At 31.8% G+C, this 25,632-nt stretch overlaps 1 protein-coding gene across 3 annotated transcripts in view; it reads right to left on the bottom strand.

Annotated features, from left to right (window-relative positions):
- Window positions 1-4,605: 4,605 nt before the first annotated feature.
- The window catches only part of LOC143083306 (transmembrane protein 41B-like), a 36,931-nt gene continuing 15,904 nt past the window's right edge, over window positions 4,606-25,632 (bottom strand). For all 3 annotated transcript variants that reach the window (XM_076259572.1, XM_076259574.1, XM_076259573.1), the window contains 6 exons: window positions 24,962-25,115; window positions 24,358-24,486; window positions 23,314-23,407; window positions 21,487-21,591; window positions 12,890-13,028; window positions 4,606-9,410 (listed from right to left, as the gene is read on the bottom strand). In XM_076259572.1, the coding sequence (XP_076115687.1) occupies window positions 9,241-9,410; window positions 12,890-13,028; window positions 21,487-21,591; window positions 23,314-23,407; window positions 24,358-24,486; window positions 24,962-25,115 (791 nt within the window). In that variant the 3' untranslated portion in view covers window positions 4,606-9,240. The remainder of the gene's footprint in view (window positions 9,411-12,889; window positions 13,029-21,486; window positions 21,592-23,313; window positions 23,408-24,357; window positions 24,487-24,961; window positions 25,116-25,632) is intronic.

The raw sequence follows: 25,632 nt of genomic DNA, 5'->3' as shown, positions 1-25,632 counted from the left end.
TGCAGTGTCTATATGCATATAAAGACTTGAATAACATATATAAAAATTGTATTCTGGATACATACAAGCATATGCAACCAAGTTAACGGATATCTAAGTATGCGTCCTTCCACACGAGTAGTGAAGATATTAAAAAACATAAAGTCAAAATTGCAATGATTTATTCAAAACATTTTTGCAATGGTTTTCAATGAGATTTCTGCATTTTGTGAGTTTTGTTTTAAAACACTGTGCCGACTTTTCTATTATCTTACTACTAGTAAGTGCTGCATACCTAGCAAAGCAGCAAGTACCAATTTTTAAGTCTTCTGGTTTGATTTTGCAGAGGATTAAACTAAAAATATTCAACAGTCAGAGCTAAAAAGCTACCTAGAGACAACCAATACGGTTTGTATACGCCTGTCTTCAAAGACTGAATGTATAACGGTATACCGTTGTCCGGCGTCCGTCTGTCCGTCGTCAACACTTTGGACAAGAACTCAAAAAGGTTTCCACCAGTTTTCATGAAACTTTGTTGGATTATTTATAGCTTTTGACGTAAGCATCTCCCTTCGGCTTTTTAAATATTTTAAATTTTATGTTTCCGAGTTATGGGGTTTTATTCGTAAAAAATGGACATTTTCAAGTTTTCTGACTATAACTAAAAAACACTTTGAGCAGTTTTCATTATACTTCAATGACTTGTTTATATCTCTTGAAAACAGTTTATTTTTCGTTTTTTATACATTTCTGATTTGATATTGCGAAGTTACAGAACTTTATTCATTGAAAAATCGTCGATAACTGTCAATTTTTCACACTTTGGATGGTTTTAGGATTTTATTCGTTCAAACATTTTTTAAACTTTATTAAACATGAGGTAGCCTAATAGTGCCAAATTATCCATTTTTTGTGTAAGTAGGAACCACTGTGTGTGCATGTCCTTTTTTTCTTTCTTTTTTTGGAAAAGGGGGGCTTATTTGAGCAGTGTCAATTGTATTTCTAGTTAAATTTGTAAGCTTTTATGTCCACTGTATTTCTAGTTAAATTTGTAAGCTTTTATGTCCTTTATGGGCCCTGTAATTTGGGAAATACAAATATTCTATTATTTTCTATAAGCAAGCAGACGAGCTTAAATGGCGATGGTCGTATCGTGTGCTCATGGCGCAGCTTTTTATTCTGAGTGCAGATATTTGTATTCTAGTGTTTCACTTACTAGTACTTAAACTTTTATATCTAACTATAAGGTATTGGTTTTGCTCATTGTAGAAGTCTGTAGTGTGACCTATATAATTTTTGTTTGGTTTTTGGTTGATAGTTTTATCATTGGCACTTTAAATTCTAATAATAAAGGTAACAAAAGTGTACTCACTGACCTATCTTGCCTGCTTAACTTATGTGTGAATTTATGTTTAAAGTCTGTAATATGAAGGTTTTACAACAAGTATCACATAAACATAACATTATCAACGATCCATTTTATTGAAAATGATTATATGAAACCTGCTAGACACACAAGTACACCTTACAATAACTCCACACATCAAATATAGTTGACCAGTTGCTTATACATGTAGTATCGGATAAACTGACACTACCATGTTAACTAAAGATTGACCAATGAACCATGAAAATGAGGTTAAGATCATATGAACTCGACAGACAGACATGTATTATACCTTGCAAGCATTCGATACACAATATATAATTGACCTTATGTTTAAAGTATCTGATAAACTGACACCATCATGGAAAATAAAGATTGACCAATAAACCATGTAAATGAGGTCAAAGTCATATAATAACTGCCAGACAGACATGTAGACATAACAATCATCATTTCAAACACAAAATATAGTGGCCCTATTGATCATAGTATCTGAAAAATAGACCAAACCACAGAAGATTTTACACTGTCAAACAATACTGTGAAAATGAGGTCACAGTCACATGAAACCAACCAGTCAGACATGTACACATTACAATCATTCCATACACCAAATGAGGCCTTATTGCTTATAGTATCTGAGAAATTATCCAAACCACAAATAACTAACTATTGTCCACCGAACCATGAAAATGAGGTCATGGTCAGAAGAAACCTTCTAGTTGGAAATGTACATCTTGCAACCATTCCACACACCAAATGTAGTTAACCTATGACTTATTGTATCTGAGATACTGACTTGACCATGCAATTAACCTTGATCACTGATCCATTAAATAAGGTTGAGGTGTAGTGAACCCTCTCTGACAGACATGTAGACATTGCAAGGAAAACTAGAGGCTCTCAAGAGCCTGTGTCGCTCACCTTGGTCTATGCATATTAACAATGGATACAGATAAATTCATGACAAAATGGTGTTTTGGTGATGGTAATGTGTTTGTAGATCTTTCTTTACTGAACATTCTTGTTGCTACAATTACCTCTATCTATAATGGACTTGGCCCAGTAATTACAGTGAAAAATATTTCCTAAAAATTTATAAAAATTAACAAAAATTTATGAAAATTGTTAACAATTGACTATAAAGGGCAATAACTCCTTAAGGGGTCAATTGACACTTTTGGTCATGTAGAGTTATTTGTAGATCTTATTTTGCTGAACATTATTGCTGTTTACAGTTATCTCTATCTATAATAATATTCAAGATAATAACCAAAATCTGCAAAATTTCCTTAAAATTACTAATTCGGGGGCAGCAACCCAACAACAGGTTGTCCGATTTGTCTGAAAATTTCAGGGCAGATAGATCTTGACCTGATAAACAATTTAACCCCCATGTCAGATTTGCTCTACATGCTTTGGTTTCAGAGATATAACCCAAAATCTACATTTTCTCCCTATGTTCTATTTTAAGCCATGGCGGCCATCTTGGTTGGTTGGCCGGGTCACCAGACACATTTTTTAAACTAGATACCCCAATAATGATTGTGGCCAAGTTTGGTTTAATTTGGCCCAGTAGTTACAGAGGAAAAGATTTTTGTAAAAGATTACACAAATTTACGAAAAATTGGTCAAAATTTACTATAAAGGGCAATAACTCCTTAAGGGGTAAACTGATAATTTTGGTCACGTTGAATTATTTGTAGATCTTACTTTGCTGAACGTTTTTGCTGTTAACAGTTTATCTCTTTCTATATTAATATTCAAGATAATAACCAAAATCTGCAAAATTTCCTTCAAATTACTTATTTCAGGGCAGCAACCCAACAACCGGTTGTCCGATTCATTTGTAAGTTTCAGGACAGATAAATTTTCACTTGATGAACAATTTTACCTCATGTCAAATTTGCTCTAAATGCTTTGGTTTCAGAGATATAAGCCAAAATCTACATTTCACCCCTATGTTCTATTTTTAGCCATGGTGGCCATCTTGGTTGGTTGGCCAGGTCACGCCACACATTTTTAAAACAAGATACCCCAAAGATGATTGTGGCCAAGTTTGGATTAATTTGGCCCAGTAGTTACAGAGGAGAAGATTTTTGTAAAAGATTACTAAGATTTACGAAAAATGGTTAAAAATTGACTATAAAGGGCAATAACTCCTAAAGGGGTCAACTGACCATTTCGGTCATGTTGACTTATTTGTAAATCTTACTTTGTTGAACATTATTGCTGTGTACAGTTTATCTCTATCTATAATAATATTCAAGATAATAGCCAAAAAACGGTATAATTTCCTTAAAATTGCCAATTCCAGGGCAACAACCCAACAACAAGTTGTCCAATTCGTCTGAAAATTTCAGGGCAGATAGATCTTGACTTGATAAACAATTTTACCTATGTCAGATTTGCCCTAAATGCTTTGGTTTCAGAGTTATAAGCCAAAAACTACATTTTACCCCTATGTTCTATTTTTAGCCATGGCGGCCATCTTGGTTGGTTGACCGGGTCACGCCACACATTTTTTAAACTAGATACCTCAATAATGATTGTGGCCAAGTTTGGTTTAATTTGGCCCAGTAGTTTCAGAGGAGAAGATTTTTGTAAAAGCTAACGACGACGGACAACGACGACGGACGCAAAGTGATGAGAAAAGCTCACTTGGCCCTTTGGGCCAGGTGAGCTAAAAATGTAGCTATCCTATTACTCATAGTAAACTAGTATCTCACCCAAGAAAAACACTTATTTTTTTCAAGCATTCACTGAACCATGAAAATGAGGACAATGAACATGTGGCAAACATAAACTTTGTAACATAAGGTATCTGCTGTCAAGGTATGAAGCATCCCCGTCTTCTACCTTCTAAAATATAACGCTGTATACAAATAGTTTATGCTGTCTCTGCTGCCAACACTGAATTGTATTTATACTTCTGTGATTTTCAATTGTTTATAAGTTTGAGTGTTCCTGATGAAGTTGTCTAGAAAAGCACTTTAGGGGCACATAATTTCTTAATTTTTATCTTCATCTACATATCAGATACGTTAACAAAATATGAATTAACTTAAACATGGTTTCAATGAAGATTTTTTTTTATAGAAAAATCTGTCATACTAGTGTTTTTGAGTGGAACCTTCACACAAACACAGATAGAAATCCAATGGCTTACTTCCCTTCCTTTAAAGCATTAGGCCTCATTGACATTCAAATAATGGCAAGGAAAAAATGACAATACAATAGACCTTTAATTTTTATTAGTTCTTAATATTAAATTAAAAGTATGAATAGAAATGATCAACTGATTATTACAAAGTCTTCAGTATGCTATAGCTGGCTCTTATATATAGATATACTTTTAGATTTAGCTTATGAAAGCAAATATACAAGTTTACTTGGGGCAGAACATTGTATGAATAGAAATTTCTGTTTCTCATATCATTAAGACAGTGCACAAAGTCTTACAAATCCCACTATACAAATAATTTGTGGAATAAATCTTAAATATTCATTTTGACAAAGCACTTATTCAATTCATAATTGAAACAGTAATCTTAATTAATATCTTAAGTTAAAGAGTTAATCTTTTGATCTACTTTGACAAAATTATTCAAATCATTTAAATCTTTAATTTTTTATTACAAAAATAAATGCCCCAAATATATTGAATAAAAATGTTGAACAGGTTTTAAAACATTCTAATTCTTCAATATAGTCTAGTTTTCAATTAGATCTATTCCATATACATGATATAAGTGGAGGTACACTTGAACTTTGATGGGTTATTGTATGTTTTGACATCAGCTTTAATAATCAGTCGGAATGTTTTTAAAGGTATATTGTTGGTGGCTTTTGGTTAGACCCCACCTTTTCTCCCCTGACATAAAGTTTAGAACAGTTCTTTTTGTTAAAACACCAAAATATTATAAAAATCAAAACAAAATAAAAATTTGATTACCATCTTTTTAATTAAATAATAAGTTTTAAATTTTTCACTCACACCATGGCTTATGTAAGATAATGTGCTGAGATTCAAAAAAGTTTCTAATAAATAAATGTTTAATTTACAAGTACAATGAAACATGGAACATATAAATTATAAGATGCAAACTTAAATGAAATAATTGAATTAAACATATTCTATGTCGACAGTACTCTGTATCATTACAAATGCATATTATTGAAGGCGACTTGATTTATACTATTTTATCTAACCATTAGATATGGGTTGCGTTCAATATCGTAGCGGCTACGTAGTGCTACATAGATTTTGACTATTGAACGTGTAGCTATAGACTAGTTGTTAGATATTGATAGCAGCTACGATATTGAACTCAACCAAGGTAAAACAAAAATAAATTGTTTTTTATATTTCTATAATCTCATGAATATATAATAAACATTTGAAATAAATCTTCTTTTTTAGCAGTAAGCGCAGCACAAAAGTTTAAAATTTATTAATTTAAGCAGCCACAGTATTCAATATATGTACCACTATTGATTATAGCAGGAAAAATATCATTTAAACAGAAAACATTATCATTATAGCAAGAAAAATAATATTTTGGTCTATTTTCATTCATAATTTGAAATCCTGAAATATTATTCCCAACTAGGTACATCAGAGTCAAGGGTTGACTAGCTAGTAATGCAGTAGTTGGACTACTTAGGTCACTCGTCCACTGACTGACTAAGGCCCCACAATAATTTTTCAAACCTTTTAGACGAATCACTCTCATAGTCAATTGTTAAAAATTTGAAAGGTGACTTATCTACCATGTAGTTCAGAGAGATAACCAAGAAACTGAAGAAGGCTTATACATGTGTAAATGTTTAAAAAATACTACAATGTACAATAAAATTAACTATGTTAAAAATTAATGTGGCTATAGGCTATTTGCCAATTCAAAATATTGACCATGTATTTAGAAATCCCTTTTTTAGTCGTCTCCCTTATGAGGGACATTATTTTTAACAATGGAGAGCTAGCAGACAGAGCAATTCACCTGTGCAAAATGTGAGTAACTTTTAATCTTTCCAAACTTTTCAATAACATTAATTTGTTGTTAAGCTAAATACCTTTGACATCAGAAATTATTTTTCATGAAAAATTAGTTAAACCGCCAATATATCACTTTTGTTCATCATGATTTGCATTGGCAAAGGCCAATTTTGTCCAGTATAGAAACCAGTCTACAATTGGCAAAGGGAAGTAATTTGTTTAAAGAATCAAATGGGTAATTGGCAAATGGACTATTATAGGTTTCAGTCAACACAAATTTAACTTCTTGTGGATAAAGTGTCACAATATCAAAGAAAGTGAATACTTAAATTAATATTTTTTTCAAATGAAATGCAATTTATCTATTAATTTTTAATTAAAAAGGAAAATAATAGCACTTAAAATTAAAATCATGGATTAATGACAGTTAAAATGGAGGATGTATTACCATGAATAAGGCAAAGCTTGGTCCACAACTCTTGATGAACAAAAATTACAAATTATTCCTTGAGTGCCAAACTTTCGTACAAAGACCTAACAAAGCTATGTTTTACTTCTTAATCTAAGATCTTAGTATTTAAAATGATGAGAAATATACCTTGAAAAATCTGTAAGCAGACATTTCATTGTATAATGTAATAATAGAACACAATATTGAACAGAGCATTCATTGTAAGATCGTAAAAGAAAGCCTGGACTCAAGATCAGTTTTTAAATTCAAAACTGTGTAAATCTACCTAAAGAATACTCTTGTGTATCTTTTGTTATCTCTATTTTACGAAATTTTCATGAACTTACTGAGTCAGCACTTTCTCAGCACAGAAAAATGATATAAAAAATTATTTCTAGAAACTAAGGGGCAAACACATGCCCGTTGTCAATGAAATTAACAACTTCGTCATCAGTAAAATAGCAATAAACAGATTATCATTGGTCATCTCAACCCGATTGTTCGAAAAATCAATTTCGTTGAGATGTACATTGTTAATCTATAATTATCCTGTAGACTGTGTATTTAAATTTTAACAAACATACTTAAAATAATAAAGAACAATTCTAAACAATACTTAAATAGAATTGGCACCACTAACTAAGTTTTAGCACCTTTTCAAAGTTCCAAAAACAATGTTTACAACATATACAAGTTTAACCAAACACAAAACATCTGCAGCTAATTTGAACAACTACAATTAATACATAGTCTGTATATCATGTGTACAATCATCTCATATTATAAAATGTTATTCCCAAAATCATAACAAAAAGTTTGAATCTTTAAGTGCCTTAAAGTGTCAGACTACAACTTCCTATCAAATCAAATATTAAAATTAATCAAATTTTTTGTGACATTAAAATGTCTTAGGTTGATTTGACCTCATAATTTTTATAATTCAAGTAACTAAAAATGTGAAATAAAAAATAATTCTCTGTTAAAATTAACATAAAATCTAATGCCAGTTATAACAGTTAACAAATTCTTTATCTAATTGAACAAAGACACAAAATCATACACAATATCAGAGAGCTATAATATTCTGAGGTATATCTACAGAAACAATTCTGTCACACTACATCATATTCTGGTACTACACTTGAATAAATATTACCTGTATTTCTGACTAGATTAATACGGTGAAACTGGTCTTGACATTACCCTACATATATCCTTGTCTAAATGCACGCATAGTTTATGTGTACAATTAAAATTCTTCAAGCATGAATAAATCTGCGTACTACAATATGGCTTCTGTTTAATCTGATTATACTGGATTAACTGTATTTTAATTTGTAGAAGAATTTAACATTAAATTTCTCAATACTTTTTGAGAAATTTGAGAAAATAATTGTCTAATGGTCTTTCTTATTAAAATATTTTTTTATAGCAACTGTTCTTTTCAAAAATTCTGTACGTAAATCATCAATTATATGAAAAGCTTTTTTTTCTTTAAATAAAACATATCTACTGGTATTGAGAATGTCAACTTTTTTTGACAAGGAAAGTAAAAACATCATTGTACAGTAAGCAATCTATATTAATATTGCACACAAACTTAGAAATGCCTACTTTTTATAGTTAAGGAGGCTCAAGGGTATACAAATTTCAGAAAAAAATTAAACATTTATTTTTTATTACAAATTTTATCTATTACCTTAAGTAGTTGTTACTTTATCATATGATCCAAAAATCATTAAAAAAGATGACTTTTAAAATGTAGATATCATTGAAAAAGCTCCAAATTATCTCCCTTTGCTGCAAAAATGCCATTTTTTGACATTGAAATTGAAATATCTTTTTTAACTCATCAGTGACCTATATTTTTTCTTATCAGTTTCAAATAAGCTGTACTTAAACTAAAATATTGTAAAATTTGAGTGATTTCTGTAATAAGGTTCTTTTTTTATTTCGATATTACGTCTATTTCTCCTATTAGTTCAACAGAAAAAAAGGTACCTTTACACAAATGTATGCTTCTTTCGAAGACAGATTGTGAGCGTAAATGATTAGTGACACCCTTTTTTTTTATCTTATTTTTCTATTTAGTATAAGATAAAGTTCATTTATAGAAAAATATAGTGAAATCCTATGTTAAATTAAAAAAAAAAAAGATTAAGACCTGCGAGCCCCCTTTACAATAAAATTTGTACAATCACAACAAAATGCATGATAGTTATTGAAGTAGATTTATACAAGGTGAATAACAAGTCAGGCTTATACATGATATTCAATTTGGTAACTCACAGATTTAATTTTATAGATGATGAAATAAAATGGATACAATAAAACAGATATACATATTAATAATAACAATGCATAACAAAAACATCCACCAGTTATCCCAGACAATGCATCAGATTTACAAATTCTATTCAAATCTCAGTCTATCTTTTCCTGTAATTTTTTCTTGAATATAACAGGTAGTAAAGATATAACAGCAAACAATGCTAGCATGCCTATAGAAGTCCAAGATAGCATGTCACTTGATGATGTCAGCTGATGTAATGTTGTACCCGCTTGTATTGCGATAAACGTCGGTGGTATAACACCTAAAATGAAAAATATTGGTTTATGGTTTATCATTTTTATAGCATTATTAAATTCCAGACCAGATGTAAAATTATTTCAAAATGTTGATTTATATAGAATAATTTTTATGGTTAGTGGGTATAATCAGTGTTCTCCCCAGGCCGTTTTAGCGTCGCGGTACCGCGACGCTATATTTTTTCACCGTGATGCTATAATAATTCCCGCGACGCTATAATTATTCCCGCGACGCTATAATTATTTTGAAGATGTCCTCAATTTTGAACTTTCATCTATTGTCGATTATGATCATAAAAATTATATCACCTTTAATTGTAATCCCTTTAAGTCGGACACTAAAGGCAATTAAGAGATTCAATAGCCAGGTGTTAATTGCCCTCAGGGTGATAACTGTTTGGATGCGAATATCCCAAGCTGACACTCGTGACATGACTAATCACGTGTCTGCAATCACCAATTTCGACATGGAAAAATGCAATCACAAAAACAATTCGAAATCTATGTTTTGTATTACGAAATTTCAAAGATTAAAACAATTTTTTTTAAAAGGTCGTTTATTTGTGCAACTCTCCAAAAAATACTTTCTGTCTCTTCCGGTAATACGAGAGCGAGAATTTTGGTTTTGAGCTAAAATAAGTTTTATACTTCTTTAAAAAGTGATCATAATTGGCTTAAGTTTATGTTTAATGCATTAAAAGCGTCTTATTCATTCACAATCTCTTGTCAAACAATGTTTATTCTCGGACTCATTTTTGTAAATTTTTCTACGGCCGCCATTGCACATTTTAGTGTAAACTACGGATCGGAACCGGACCAGATATGACAAAAATCCGCATTTTCACGATAATGACAACAGACGGACAGTAGACAGAAAAAATATACCAATAGAGAAAACTACGCATTAATAGACTATTTGTTAGATAACTTTGATAAAAATACATATCATTTTGATGTAAAGATAAGAAACAACAGGGACTAATTCATTGAGTGCCATGAAACAATGAATTTCATAAACATGATAAAAAAAAGTTTTTAAATTGATATTTTTTTTGCTACTTTTGCTACTTTATCTTAACTTAATATAATATAAAAAAAATAGTTAATTTTGTGTAATAGATATTTAGTTTTGTATATATACAGGTTGCACTATAATGAACCATTCATTCATTTGACTTATGTGTTGGGTAACTGAAAGCACATATTTATTTTTATTTGGCACAAGAGGGAAAAAATAATTCTGTAACTATAAATGAATAAAGAAAACATAAACTGAAACAACTGTTTTGTTGTTATAGTTTAATTGTATTCTCAGTTATGAATTGAACAATATAAACTAAAACATATAAAGGAAATAGAGCATCAACGCGACCCGACAAATGACATTAAAAAAAATATAGTTATTTTTTTTTACGCAAAATGTGATGCTATCCAAAATTTCTGGGGAGAACACTGGTATAATACAAATTAAAAATGTTTGCCAACCTTGTATTGAAATAAATGAGGCTGGTACAACACCTAAAATGTAATTAGAGATGTTATTGTTTGTAGAAGATAAACTGTGATCATTGCTGGTCAAATAATCAACCAATCAAAACCTATAGGTTGTATTCCAAAATGAAAATAACATTACGACATATTTTAACCCAATCATAAACATTGTGGTTTTGATTTCAGGACATATTTTCCATAATGCATTAGATTGCAAAACAGTGCATGAACAATACATTTACTGGTTTATAAAAAAAGTTTATAATTACAGATATTCAATCAAGTTATCAAATACAAATTCAAAGTTTAAGAACAAATCCAAATTATTCCATGGAAGAAATGTACTAAGCTAAATGTAAAGCAACAATAACAAGAGTGCACACACTGAAATGTCTCGCCTTCTTTACTAATCATTGATATTATGTTGATAGTATAAAGCTTTATAACAACTGTCACATAAACTTAACAATAACCAAGATAGTTAAACAAAGACCAATGAACCCTGAAAATGAGGTCAAGGTCAGATGGGCCATGCCAGGCAGACATGTACAGCTAACAATGCTTCCATACAACAAATATAGTTGACCTATTACTTATAGTTAAAGAAAAATAGACCAAAACACAAAAACTTAACACTGTGCAATGAACCGTGAAATTCAGGTCATGGTCAAATAAAACCTGCGGGACTGACATTTAAATCATAATATATTTCCATACACCAAATATAGTTGACCTTTGGCATATAATATTAGATAAAAAGACCAAAACTTAAAAACTTAACTTTGACCACTGAACCATGAAAATGAGGTCAAGGTCAGATGACATCTGCCCGCTAGACACATACACCTTACAATCATTCCATACAACAAATATAGTAGCCCTATTGCATAAAGTATGAGAAAAACAGACCAAAAAACAAAAACTTAACTATAACCACTGAACCATGAAAATGAGGTCAAGGTCAGATGACACCTGCCAGTTGGACATGTACACCTTACAGTCCTTACATACACCAAATATACTAGCCCTATTGCTTATAGTATCTGAGATATGGACTTGACCACCAAAACTTAACCTTGTGCACTGATCCATGAAATGAGGTCGAGGTCAAGTGAAACTGTCTGACAGGCATGAGGACCTTGCAAGGTACGCACATACCAAATATAGTTATCCTATTACTTATAATAAGAGAGAATTCAGCATTACAAAAATTCTGTACTTTTTTTTCAAGTGGTCACTGAACCATGAAAATGAGGTCAAGGACATTGGACATGTGACTGACGGAAACTTCGTAACATGAGGCATCTATATACAAAGTATGAAGAATCCAGGTCTTTCACCTTCTAAAATATAAACCTTTTAAGAAGATAGCTAACGCCGCCGCCGCCGCCGTAGCCGCCAAAGTCGCCGCCGGATCACTATCCCTATGTCAAGCTTTCTGCAACAAAAGTTGCAGGCTCGACAAAAATTCAAACCATAGCAAACAGGAAGTGACTGCATGCCATTTCTGAAATAGCTTCCTCAGTAGAATTCATCATTATAAACTTGCAGACCAACATCAAATCATTGAATAATTCAGTAGATTATTAATATCTCACAATTTTACCAATTGACTTACTGTCAAATAAAAGGAATCACTCTGTGAATTCTTATCAAATTTTAAATTATCGGCTATATGAGATAAAAGCATTAAAAACTTAAGATATATTCTATAACTTTTCAATCAATGTTTCATTCAATGAAAAAAAATCATCTATAAGAATTTTAAAGGGAATGTTTGAAAAAAAGTAAAATCACAAAAATACTGAAGTCCGGGGAAAGTCCATAATCCAGTGGCAAAATCAAAAGCTCAATCACATCAAAGGAATGGATAAAAAATATTCCTGACTTGGTACATGCATTTTCTTATGTAGAAAATGCTGGATTAAACCTGGTTTAACTGCTAGTTAAACCTCTCTCTTGTATGACAGTTGCAGAAATCATTTATACTTACCTAAAAATGTTCCAACAAAGAATGGTACAATTGGAACATTTATGACTGGTGAAGTAATGTTTATAAACCAGTTGGGTAAAAATGGTGTAATTCTCAAAAATATGATGTAGTTCAACAAATGTTGTCTGTGTTTATCTACCTGGAAAGACAAAGATGACATATTGTTATAGCATTGGCATGTGTGTCGTAACTTTTTTACCAATAAAAAATTCCACTGATATTTATTGTTTTAGCACCAGCTTGATTAAGATGGTAGTAACACTGAATATGAATATTTACTTTCACATTTCCAGTTGCATTACTGGTAAGTTCTAATCCATTAAAATGTATGTGAAAGGGTAGGAAGGGAGGTGGGCCATGGGTCTTTTATCACATGTATTTGTATTTGTCTATTACCATTATGCAAAATTATCTAAAATATGGTTCTTGGTTGTAGGGATATTTTGAAAATCCCTTCCTACCCTCACACATACATTTTTATTGAATTGCCGTAACTGTACAAGAACATTTCTCTTTTACAGTTTGTTCTTATATTTTGCTGTGGCATGACTATGTCAGGTGAGATGAGGATTGAGTTCTCAAGAGTATGATTTAGACTCCGTTCACACTAGCATTTTTTTTTAATCGATTTAATTTGAATTGATCTAAATAAAACCAGTTAGTGTTCACATTATCTTTAATCATAACGATCTCTATCGGTCTAAACCAATCCACTGCGTTCACACTACAATTAAAAAGAATGTGTCCATAGTACACGAATGCCCCACTCGCACTATCATTTTCTATGTTCAGTGGACCGTGAAATTGGGGTCAAAACTTTAATTTGGAATTAAAATTAGAAAGATCATATCATAGGGAACATGTGTACTAAGTTTCAAGTTGATGTAACTTTAACTTCATCAAAAACTACCTTGACCAAAAACTTTAACCTGAACTTCGTACTATCATTTTCTATGTTCAGTGGACCATGAAATTGGGGTCAAAACTATAATTTGGCATTAAAATTAGAAAGATCATATCATGGGGAACAAGTGTACTAAGTTTCAAGTTGATTGGACTACCTTGACCAAAAACTTTAACCTGAAGCGGACGGACGAACGGAGGCACAGAAGGACGGACGGACGGACGAACGGAGGCACAGACCAGAAAACATAATGCCCCTCTACTATCGTAGGTGGGGCATAAAAACGCAATCGATCTAACCTTTTTACCCGTAAAACTGTAAGCATTGTGGATAAATAGAACTGATTTATTAAATTCATCTATTGATACTTTGACACATACACTTTTAAAAAAAATGGATAAAGTTATTGTTTCTCCTGAATCAGAAGTTAACATTTTGGTACAGGTGTTATTGCCGTTTTCTTTAATTTGAAAAAAATATCTGTAGTAACGAAGTTACAACACGACGAAATATTGCGGTTCCTGAAAAGAAAAAAAATCATCATAAGAAAAGAAGACACAGATTTCGCAAATCTATGCGATGGCGAAGACAAAATGTTTTCAGTTTGTTTTAAATGTCTGTAAACAGAGAAATATGATGAACCTCTGAGATAGTTTTGGCGCTGTACATGCGAATACATATTTTTGATTCAATCAGTACCGATCTTTGCGTTCACATTTAAAGTAAGATCGGTTTACTATAGATCGATTCAAACTAAACTACCTCTTTTGGTGTTTTAGTTTAGACCGATTGAAGATCGATTCAAAGCGTTCACATTGGCCCTTAAATTGATCTAAAGTGAACCGGTCTAGTTTAAATCGATAAAAATGTCCTAGTGTGAACGGGGTCTAACATAGCCACATTCCTAATGCGCCTATCCCATGTCAGAAGACATAATTCAATGGTTGTTGTTGCTTCATTTCTGTTTCAATTGTGCCTTTAATATATTTAATTTTTTACTCTTTTAACTGAATAAACTGTATTTTTTTTCACTTTTCATGTCGGGCATTTAACAGCCAACTATTCAGAATTTTCACATTGTAGAAGGCCTTACAATGCCCTACAATAACTTATATCTATGTAACAAGAACTCTGGTGGATAGTTCTCTCATAGGTAATCATACAACATCTCCTTGTTTTTATATAACATGATTTTTTTTTTTTGAAACACCCTCAACTCTATCGCTTTGAAGCTGTTCTGTTTATTCCCCCTGGTTTGTATGATACAAAGTAAATACTTAATGGTATATGAGATTGCCATTCTGTTTGTATTATATGGGTTTTGACATGCATGAGGTTGTCAATATATTAGCCTCACTCTTGTATTACTCACATGACTGATTGACTGTTGGTGTTTTAACACCATTTTTAAGCGCCACTTTTTGGCTATTTCGTGGCGGCCAGTTTTTATTAGTGGGGGGAGCTGGAGGACTCGGAGAAACACACCCACCTTTGATAGGAAAACTGGCAATTCTAGTCAATAAAGATTGAAGTCGAGTGCACGGGCACAAGCTGGGTAGGAACTCACAACTTCAGTGTTGACTGGCTAGTGATTACAGTACATGAGATTTTCATTCTGTTAACCCTTGTCTCCCCTGGATTAGATTGTATGGGTATTTACTTATATGAGATTCTCATTCTGATACATGTACCTCCACAGAATGGTAAGTTCCAAATAAGTTAATGGTTACTTCCATGTAATTACCATTCAGTGACCGTCACCCTGGTATGTACTGTATGGGTTTTTATTTACTACATGATATTGTCATTCTGTTAACCCTTCTCTGCCCTTGATTGAATTGTATGGGAATTTTTTCCTTGCATGAAATTGCCCGTTCTTTTACCCTCCACTTAAAGGGAAACTTCGCAAAAAAATGAAAATTTTATATTATGTTTATTTAATAAAAATAATCATATATTCATTAAAATTATTGTTCAATTCGTCTAGATAAGTGATTAAAATAAAAATTAAAATCCCACTATCACTTCTCGACTTATCACCATTTTGACGGCATCTCCGATACAAATTGTCACGTGATGAGTATATTTGAATAAAATATCTGAATACCACAAAGCTAAAAATCAAGCATGGCATATCGTATATTCAGTATCAAAATGACTTGTCAAGCGTACGGATGTTCAACTCGAAGTTCACATGGCATAAGTTTACACACTTTCCAAGATCCTGCAAAAAAGAAAGAGTTGTACCAGACGTGGATGATTAACATTAACATAACACCAACCAACTCACAACAAGTTCAAGAAAGTATGTGCAGACCATTTTGATGCATCTTTTTTCGATGGAAATTTGATAGTAATTATGATTTTTTTCTCATGAATGTTTTTATTGCTATTTCGTTCCAAGCCTGGTTGAAAGGAAATTGTCAGATTAATATAGTTCAGAATTTCTGCATTCATGCATTTAGTAACAGATTTTGTTGTTTACAAGTAGAAGTTTAGTACACGGATAAAAAGTTACAGACAAAAAAATTGTTGAATATATACAGGAAAAACATCTTCAAATATTATATTATTTATTACATTTTAAGTTTATGAACTTGTTTACAAGCCTTAAAAATAAAAAGATATTTGATTTCAATCATGCAAAGGATATATATTTCGGCAATGGACATTTGAGCGCATTGACAGGACATTTGAGCGAAAAAAAAAGGACGTTTGAGCGCCAAAGTATAGGACATTTGAGCGCCTAAATTTTAGGACATTTGAGCGAAAATAAGAATAAGCGTAGGACATTTGAGCGAAAACAAGTCTTGGATAGAGAATTGTCTTATTGGCAATCATACCACATTTTCTTACGAATATAGTTCATTAAATGAGGAGTTTACCAACAAAAAGATTAAAACATATTTTAATTGTAAAAAACAAAGCACTAAAAACAAAGCACAGTCATAAAACAGGAGTTTACCAACAAAAAGATTAAAACATCTTTTAATTGTAAACAAAGCACTAAAAACAAAGCACTGTCATAAAACATAAAACTCGGCAACGGCATTATTTACAAGTCTGTTCGGGCTTGGAACTTATATCCCAGGCTTCTGACATAAAAATCCCTCGTAATTTCCTGCTGGCAGTATTTCGAATGCAAATCCCGGAGATTCTGTTCCTTCTCCTTTTCTGTTCGGCTCTGCGGTGCATCAATGTTCAAACAAGGCTTCTTTTTCCCTTATTAGTCTCGGTCAAAATAATATCCATTTTAACACGTACATGTATTATTAGTATTAAGATTTCAAGTGCCAAGGGACATTTCACTTAATAGATATATATATAAGAATTTTAGAACAAAGAAAATTTGCATAGCCAATGAATTATAGTAGAATTGATTGGTAAATAGAGATCAACTTAGGATTTCACTTACATAAACCAGCCAGAACCGGTCGAATTACTCGGGTGTGAAATAAAATAAAAAATATTTATAACTAAATCTTACTTTTTTTTCTTACTTTTAAAAAAAAATCTTAATTCGTGTAAAATTATCAGGGAAAATTTCGCTCAAATGTCCTGTCTGAAAACTCAGGTAAGGTTAATATCCCGGCGCTCAAATGTCCTATGAAGTCGGCGCTCAAATGACCCTATGTGCTTTTTTCTTTTTCGCTCAAATGTCCTATGCCCATATATTTCTAGGGACAATGAAGCCATTTAAGGTACCTAGCAACTTTGGCATTTTGATTTTATAACAATTATTTGATGTCATTGATATTTATTTAATAAATTCTGTTTAAAACTTGCTTTAAAAATAATATTTCAAGAACAAACCAAAAATGAATTAATTAATTTACGTTTTCTCGTTTAAAGAAAAATAAACTCGAAACTGAATTATGACGTTTTGTTCTGTGACTTTCGATCGCAAATTCACAAGTTCAATGAAGTATATATTTTTTAGGTGCAAAAAAAAACTTATTTATACATAAAAAATTACGTAAAACATTTAAAGGGTCATTTGTTTAATATAATAATGGTTTTAAAATAAGACTTTATTTATTTACATGTAATATAATTACAGATGCTGTTTAACCCCCCCCCCCCCCCCCCCCCCCCCCCCCCCCTTCCTTTTCCATATTGTGCCATATAAAAGGTTGAAGAGGTGATAGGTAGATGGGAGCATATGTCTTCCCCGATTCGTGTGGAAACTTAATAGATCTTACCGCCCCCTTGTTATGCTTTATAGCTGTCTACTAGGTCAACGCAGTTGCGTAGTCCTACAAGTTAAGGCTGAGCAGTTTCGGGATATTAAATGTCAACAGCTAGGCTAACGAAGATTGTAATGATTTATGGTCAATCGTAGTAGGAGTATTTTTTCTTTCTAAATTTATGATAACAAGATAATAGATAGGAATACATCTAGTGGGGCGGACACTAATTTGGAAGTTGTAAAAGCATAAATATATTCTTAAAGAGATTAAAAGGTATCTGTAGCGGCTTAAGACTTTTCGAAATGCTTGCCAAAAAAAAAACCCCTTTTATATGTAATAGATTTTATTCATTTCGGGTACTTCTAATATGAAAACCGACGATCTTTTGAATTATTGCCAGAGGTCATGTAATAGTGTCACATTCAGGTATTCTAGTGACTTCCTGCGGGCTAATAAACTGGTGACATTACGCAATTCAGGTACATGCATCGCTTCCCAGCTGTTTGACCCAGGTGTGCACAGGTAAAAGTGCCATCGAAAATGCTGTCAGGTGTATTATACATCCTGTTAACAATGTATGTCCCTAACCTGATTGAAATACACAAAGCCGTCCAAACATGAAATTAAGAGTTTAAAATTTATATCTACAGGCTGATTAATTCTGACATGTGCAAAGACAGAAATAATAAGACCGTAAATTATTAATTTTGACTTCTGTTTCAAAATTCATGTGTAGAAGATTATCTGGTACTGTACCATGTAAATTTTTTTTTTTTTCAAATTTCAATTTTACTTTTCGGGGGCGGATCCAGACATATTAAAAAAGGGGGGTTCCAACTATATGTCCCACTTCAAATGCATTGATCGGCAAAAAAAACCAACGGGGTTCCAACACCCGGAACCACTCCCCCCTGGATCCGCCAATGTTTTGTACACAATAGCTTACATAATGTTTTGTCAGCTTGTTTTATTTGCTTAGCAAATGTTTAATTTACGTTATGCGGTCTAGAGTTGTGATGAATAATTTAAGAAAGAAAAAACATACTGCATCATTTTACAACATTGTTTGGAATAAATCCTAGAGAATTTAACCGAGAGATTACGGATGACTATCTTTCATACTTTCTTGTCCTATTTCCGATATGAGCGGGCGCATTTACGAAATATTTTGCCTATTAGAAAATTTGCGTTTACTTGTATGTGAAGAGACAATCATGCGCAATTATGACACGAAGATGATACTTAGTTCGTGGCATGTCTCTAGAACGTGCGGTAACCGTTTGTCTTCCTGTACATGTACATTCAATTATTTATCAATATAAGATTTTGAGAACACTAAAACACTCCCGCGAAATTGCTGGCATTTCAAGCTTTTAAGCTGTTGTAGGATGATCTATTGTAAAAGATTTTATGTCGGGAGAAAAGGTATCAAAAGCCCTCTACATTTTTGCCAAAGTTCGTTATTTGTTTCCTTTTCTGTTAAATTCCATTATTTTTGAGTATCTGACACTAGACCACAATTACTCTACCCCTTTGCTACAATACATTTCTTGGTAAAAGTCAAATTAAATTTTAAAAAATGCACCGCTTCAAACATGAAATAAATGTAACTGCTTATAGACCATTATTATTCTCATAAAATATGCTTCTAGGACAATCCATCAGTGCTTTTTCTTTTGTAGTAGCATGATACATTTCCAATATTCAGTTTCATGGTCTTGTTTGTAAAAAGACAGAAGGTACCAATACGGATAGTCATATTCAGTATTAAAAAACACACTGACAACGTCATAGCAAAAAATAACCAATAAACGATCGAAAGACAAACAAAGAGATAAAAAACTGGTTTAGGTTGCACAACAAGAACCCCAACAACATCTCGGGAGGATCTCGGGTCAAATCATATCAACGCTCCGATGTACTGTGGTAGACCAAACCTTCATGTTAATACAACATGCAATCTATAAAATTAGACCTCAAAGTGAAATAATTCATAAATAGGTTTATTAATACACAAATAATGAAATGAATCTGAAACATTCGGTGAAAAATTGTATTGGTAAATCGTTTAAATGATTTTAGAACTATTCAGTCTGAAGTGTCACTTTCACATTCTTTGAATCATTCGTTTACCCCATCCAACGATGGAAACTCTTTTCTAATTATGTTTACTACACAAGCCGGTAGGATTATTCTGTGTTTCTTGCCAAGTGGTTGACCTTTCCTGACCCAGCACACAAACTGACGATAAGCCATAAGCCTGCTTTGTGTGTTAATAAGTACGTCTGGAGCTCTCCCTCCCTTCCAGTAAGACAAAGCTGACCTTTAAATTTTCTGTCAACATTTTTGATATTTTCGTTCAAATAGCTGAAGAATTAGTACGTGGTGAGAATTAAATTATTTTGATAAGGACATTACTTCCTGAATATTTAAAAAAAAAAAAAAAAAAAAAAGAAGATCGCTTTGAACGACCCACTTATATAACTGCAATTGGTAATTACTATCTATTTAAAAAAATTCAAGGTCACCGATTCTTATTTAGAATTTTTAATTCATTTACTCGTGTTCATAAGGACTTCATTATTTATAAATTTATTCAATTAAATAAATTCAGTATTTCTTTTTTTTTAACAAAAAATATTCAGCGTCAATAATATATTTAATTAAACTGAGCTCATGGAAAACATTAAGATTCCCCCGTTTATCATTCATACGAAATGTTGTTCACACCTAGAAAAGTGAACCGTGACGGCTTAAATTCACTGAGATTCACTGAGTAAAGATCAAAAGATACAAAATGCTAATCTTTTAATTAACTTGAATTTAACCACGCATTCAACAGGTAGTCACTATGTGTCAAAGTACAATACACATTGTATTTGCGGGGCCGTATTTGCACACTACAAATGTACTAGCAGCACATATTTACTAGCCTGACGTAAAAGGTAAAAAGTACAAACATGCATTTTTAAAACACTGCCAGTTATACATGTTAGTTCAAAATATCCGTCGGAAAAAAAAATCATAAAAAAATATTTTATATGATTTACTTGTATCACTATAATCATTTCAGAAAAAAATAAAATATAAATCGTACATTCTACTTTCAAGCTGAGCGCTGTTCCATCTTAATTATTAGTTGGTTAATAGCTACACCAAACGTCGTCTATGCGCTTTAAATAGCGTTATAAGATGATTAACGATTAAGATTTAAAATGAGATTATTTTCACTCCCGGCATGCTTAAAGACTTAAACTACGTCACATAAGTCAGGAAGTTCGAAGAAATAAAATTATTAATTCTTAATTTTCTCCTTTATTGCTGTTCATATCCAGATAAAACTTGGTGAATATGTTTTTTATGGTATTATGGACATAATTAGCTGATAAGTAAAAATTCGCGAATTATCCCTTTAATATATACTGTATGTGCTTTTACTTACATGAGATGGCCATTCAGTTATCCTCCCCAATGTCTCTTCTACGTTATGGGTTTGTACTTACATGAGATTGCCATTCTGTAACTCTCTGTGGTATATATTTCATGACTAATCGTTTCCCTACTAGATATGATAATGAATAACAAAATGATGCTCCTAACCCGGAACACTGCAAATACAAAGCATAAACATTTATAAGCTTTCATTTAATATCAATAATATCAATAATATCAATAAGAATTTTCACTGGTTTAGAATGTAAATGCTTGATGTGTAGGCTTTACTCTTTTAAACTTTGAAAACAAGAGGTATGGACACTTGTTTATCGATATTGACACATCAAAATTTTTAGTGTGTTAATGGAAATCATATTTTTACTTCTTAAGACGGTCATGGAAGCATACATTTAACCTGTTTCAGAATTTTGTGCACTTTTAGTTTTGTCTGCTTAATTTACTTTTTGCCAAAGTGATGTCTTTCTTTCAATTGTGGTTTTTGATTGACCCATCCCCTGGTATCTGTATACATTTGTCAAACCCAATGCAGATAGCTACTAGTCTGTCCTATTAAGTCAAGATCCAATGTCTCAGCATCGATTGTGGCTGTCTTTCTCATGGCTTTTTACAGAAATAAAGGTTGTTAGATCTTTGTTCATTTGAATATTTGTCTAGACATCAGAGGATATAAAATTTGTCATATGTAATAGGTCCTTTCCTGTTATTCAAGGCATCAAGATGTTCAGTAGTTGTCGTTTGTTAATGTGGTACCGGTTCATAAGTGTTTTTGTTTCTCATATAGAATAGACTGTTGGTTTTCACATTGAAATGTTTTTTGGGGCCTTTTATAGCTTGCTGTTTGGTGGGAGTCAAGACTTGAAGGCACCATGTTGAAGACCACATGTTGACCTTTAATGGTTTACTTTGACTAATTGTGACTTGGATAGAGAGTTGTCTCATTGGCACTCATACCACATCTTCTTATATCTATCTAGCTAGATCTCTGTATTTGTTATACAAATGTCATATGCGGTTCAACTTTCAACCCATTTTTTCAATGATTCACTTTAGGTGACATTAATTTTTGACTTGCATGCGATTAAGATTATTGCAAAATAAAATTTTATTAGGGGGAGGGTTGACACTTTCAAATTAGTTTGACCCAGCCATATTCTGTATATGCCTGTCCCAAAGTCAGGAACCTCTAATTAAGTGGATATCATTTGTTGCTGTGTTACATAAAATTGAGAAAGGAAATGGGGAATGTGTCAAAGCAACAACAACACAACCATAGAGCAGACAACAGCCGAAGGCCACCAATGGGTCTTCAATGTAGCGAGAAATCCCGCATCCGTAGGCGTCCTTCAGCTGGCCCCTTAAAAATGTACACTGGTACAGTGATAATGGATGTCATACTAAACTCCGAATTATACACAAGAAACTAAAATTAAAAATCATACAAGACTTAACAAAGGCCAGAGGCTCCTGACTTGGGACAGGCGCAAAATTGTGGCGGTGTTAAACATGTTTATGAGACTCAACCAAACATGTTTGTATTAAGTTCATTATTTTGTATATGAATTAAGCTGCTAAATTTCTTGTTTGAATTTTTTAACTTGTACATTTGTCATTTCAGGGCCTTTTATAGCTGACTATGCAGTATGGGCTTTGTTCATTGTTGAAAGCCATATGATGATCTATATCTATTTAATTTCTGTGTCATTTGGACTCTTTTGAAGAGTTGTCTCATTGGCAATCACACGACATCTTCTTTTATATATATATATATATTGTATGCTTTAATTTGACAAGGTTTCATTTGTGTTTTTGAGAATCTATAATATTGCCTAATAGTTGTAAAAATGTACGTATAAATTAAAATTAAGAATACTTACCAAACATACTAAAAATAATGCCAGTGGAAATGGGAAGAGGAATCCCGAGAGTATACTGAGAAATATAGATCCTGGTATAGCAAATGATTGTAAACTGGTAGTAGTTAAGGAGTTGTTTATATTAAATTACAATTACAACATGTTTATTTTTAATTACAATTACAACATGTCTATTTATATTACAATTACAAAATGTCTATTTAAATTAAATTACAACATGTTTATTTTAAATTACAATTACATGTTTATTATTTTTTTTTATCTTAATTTACAATTAAAACATGTCTATTTTAAATTACAATTAAAACAGAGAAAAATATTGTTACAACTTAAACATATTATACTGTGTGAGCAATGGCTCTTTGTTGAAGACTGTACTTTGACCTATAATTGTTAACTTTTTATACATTATGACCTGGATGGAGAGTTGTCTCATTTAAACTCATACCATATCTTCATATATATCAGACGGAGTTCCAATTATTCTGATGAGTGTATAAAAGCTATAATACACTACCCATTTCAGTAGTTCAATTTTGTTGACTACATATGTATTTATGCAGAGCAGTCAAATTGCGTTAACTATATAATACATATATATTTATGCAATAGTCACTCACCAAATATAGTCTTAAGTCATGCCCACCTACAACACCTCTGTAAGATAGCTATTGACAATAACTCATTTTTCCACATTTTTCGTACAAAAATTATTGTTTTTGTTCTTAGTTATTGATACATTGTATAATCATGATAATCATATTAATCATTATGTTTGTTGCTTATTGGTGATATTCTTTTACTATTGATGTATCAACAAACACAGTCAATTCAGGAAAAAACAGATCTTGAATCAGGCTCATCTTTTATTTTTTTCTTTTAACCCTGAGGTCTTTTGCAGAATACTGGATCGAAATAACAACAATGAGCAATACAAATAGATCAAACTATGGGTTTTAGATTTTGTGAACGAAAGGGGACTGTTGACTTTTGTTTTATCAATTATCTTCAATATATAACTTTGCATGATAGGTAAAAGGATACAATATATATGTTATAAAATAAGCTCCTAACACCTGTATATAAAATTTATCTTTATATCTAGATAAAACATTTCCTAATCGCTTAGCGTCCTCTATATCTCTAGGTAATTTTATATGCTGCTTTTCTGATCTGAAATATACATACACGTTTAAATACAATTGACAAAACTTACATCTCTCTAGTCAAAAGTTAAAATTTCACATACATGTAGAAATGTATATTTTTCAATGTAAATACACAATAACTTAGTATATACTAGTCATGCTAGTTCCTTTTCTGCACTGTTTGGTTTTTTTTTTAATTTCAAGTTATTTGTATTGTTCAAAATATTGTGTTTTCAATTTGTAGATTGATAAAAAATTCAGGAAATAATATCATATGCAAACATTAGTACCTTCAATTTATGGAACTATCAAGATGTAGAACTGTATATTTTCACAATGTGTTATTTCAAAGCATTAAATACTACCTCTGAGATAGCAAGGTAACTTGCTAGCATCAAGTTTGTGTAAAATTGTGTGATAACCATGTGATACAAACCTTGGAAGACAGTCCTGATAATTATACCACTATTTACAAGGGACTGTCAGCCACAAATACTCACTCTACAACCTTAGGGAAGTTTAGATAAACTATCCCTAAAGCTACGATCGATGTCAGAAATATAAGGCCTAGTATGACAAACGACCCAGTGCTGCTTCTGTTGTTCTCTTCAGGTTTGGACTTCAGTGATGTAAACTGTGTAGTACTCGAGTCATCTGGAAATATAAATGGAAAATTAATAGTTAAGTTATACAAATTTTTCACGTTTATATTTCTGTGATAAATATCTATTTAATGTACATGTACAGGTATAATGTGCATTGTGTATACATGTATTTGGTGTTCCTCCACTCTAATGTTTGTGTCATGTTGTTATTAATGTTATGCTCTCATTGGGCCCTTTAATTTGGAAAATAAAATATTGTATTGTATTGTTGAAAGATTGGTTTTGTTTCTATATCCTATGAATTTTTATCTCACCTTTTATTATATGCTTTATGGCCTTTTTCATTGTTGAAGGCCTTACGTATACGGTGACCTGTAGTTGTTAATTTCTGTGTCATTTGGTTTATTGTCGATAATTGTCTCATTGGCAATCATACAACATCTTCAAAATAATCTTCTTTTTGTCATGTTTGTATATATGCATAATCCCCACTTTTAATGGTTCTTTTGAATTTTATTCAATCAGTGATATTGTTGTCTTTTTTCAAAACTACCTCTACCGTTTTT

Source organism: Mytilus galloprovincialis, chromosome 7 (assembly GCF_965363235.1).
Source record: "Mytilus galloprovincialis chromosome 7, xbMytGall1.hap1.1, whole genome shotgun sequence".
In the NCBI taxonomy this organism is placed as follows: domain Eukaryota; kingdom Metazoa; phylum Mollusca; class Bivalvia; order Mytilida; family Mytilidae; genus Mytilus; species Mytilus galloprovincialis.
This window is presented reverse-complemented; position numbering and strand designations above follow the sequence as displayed.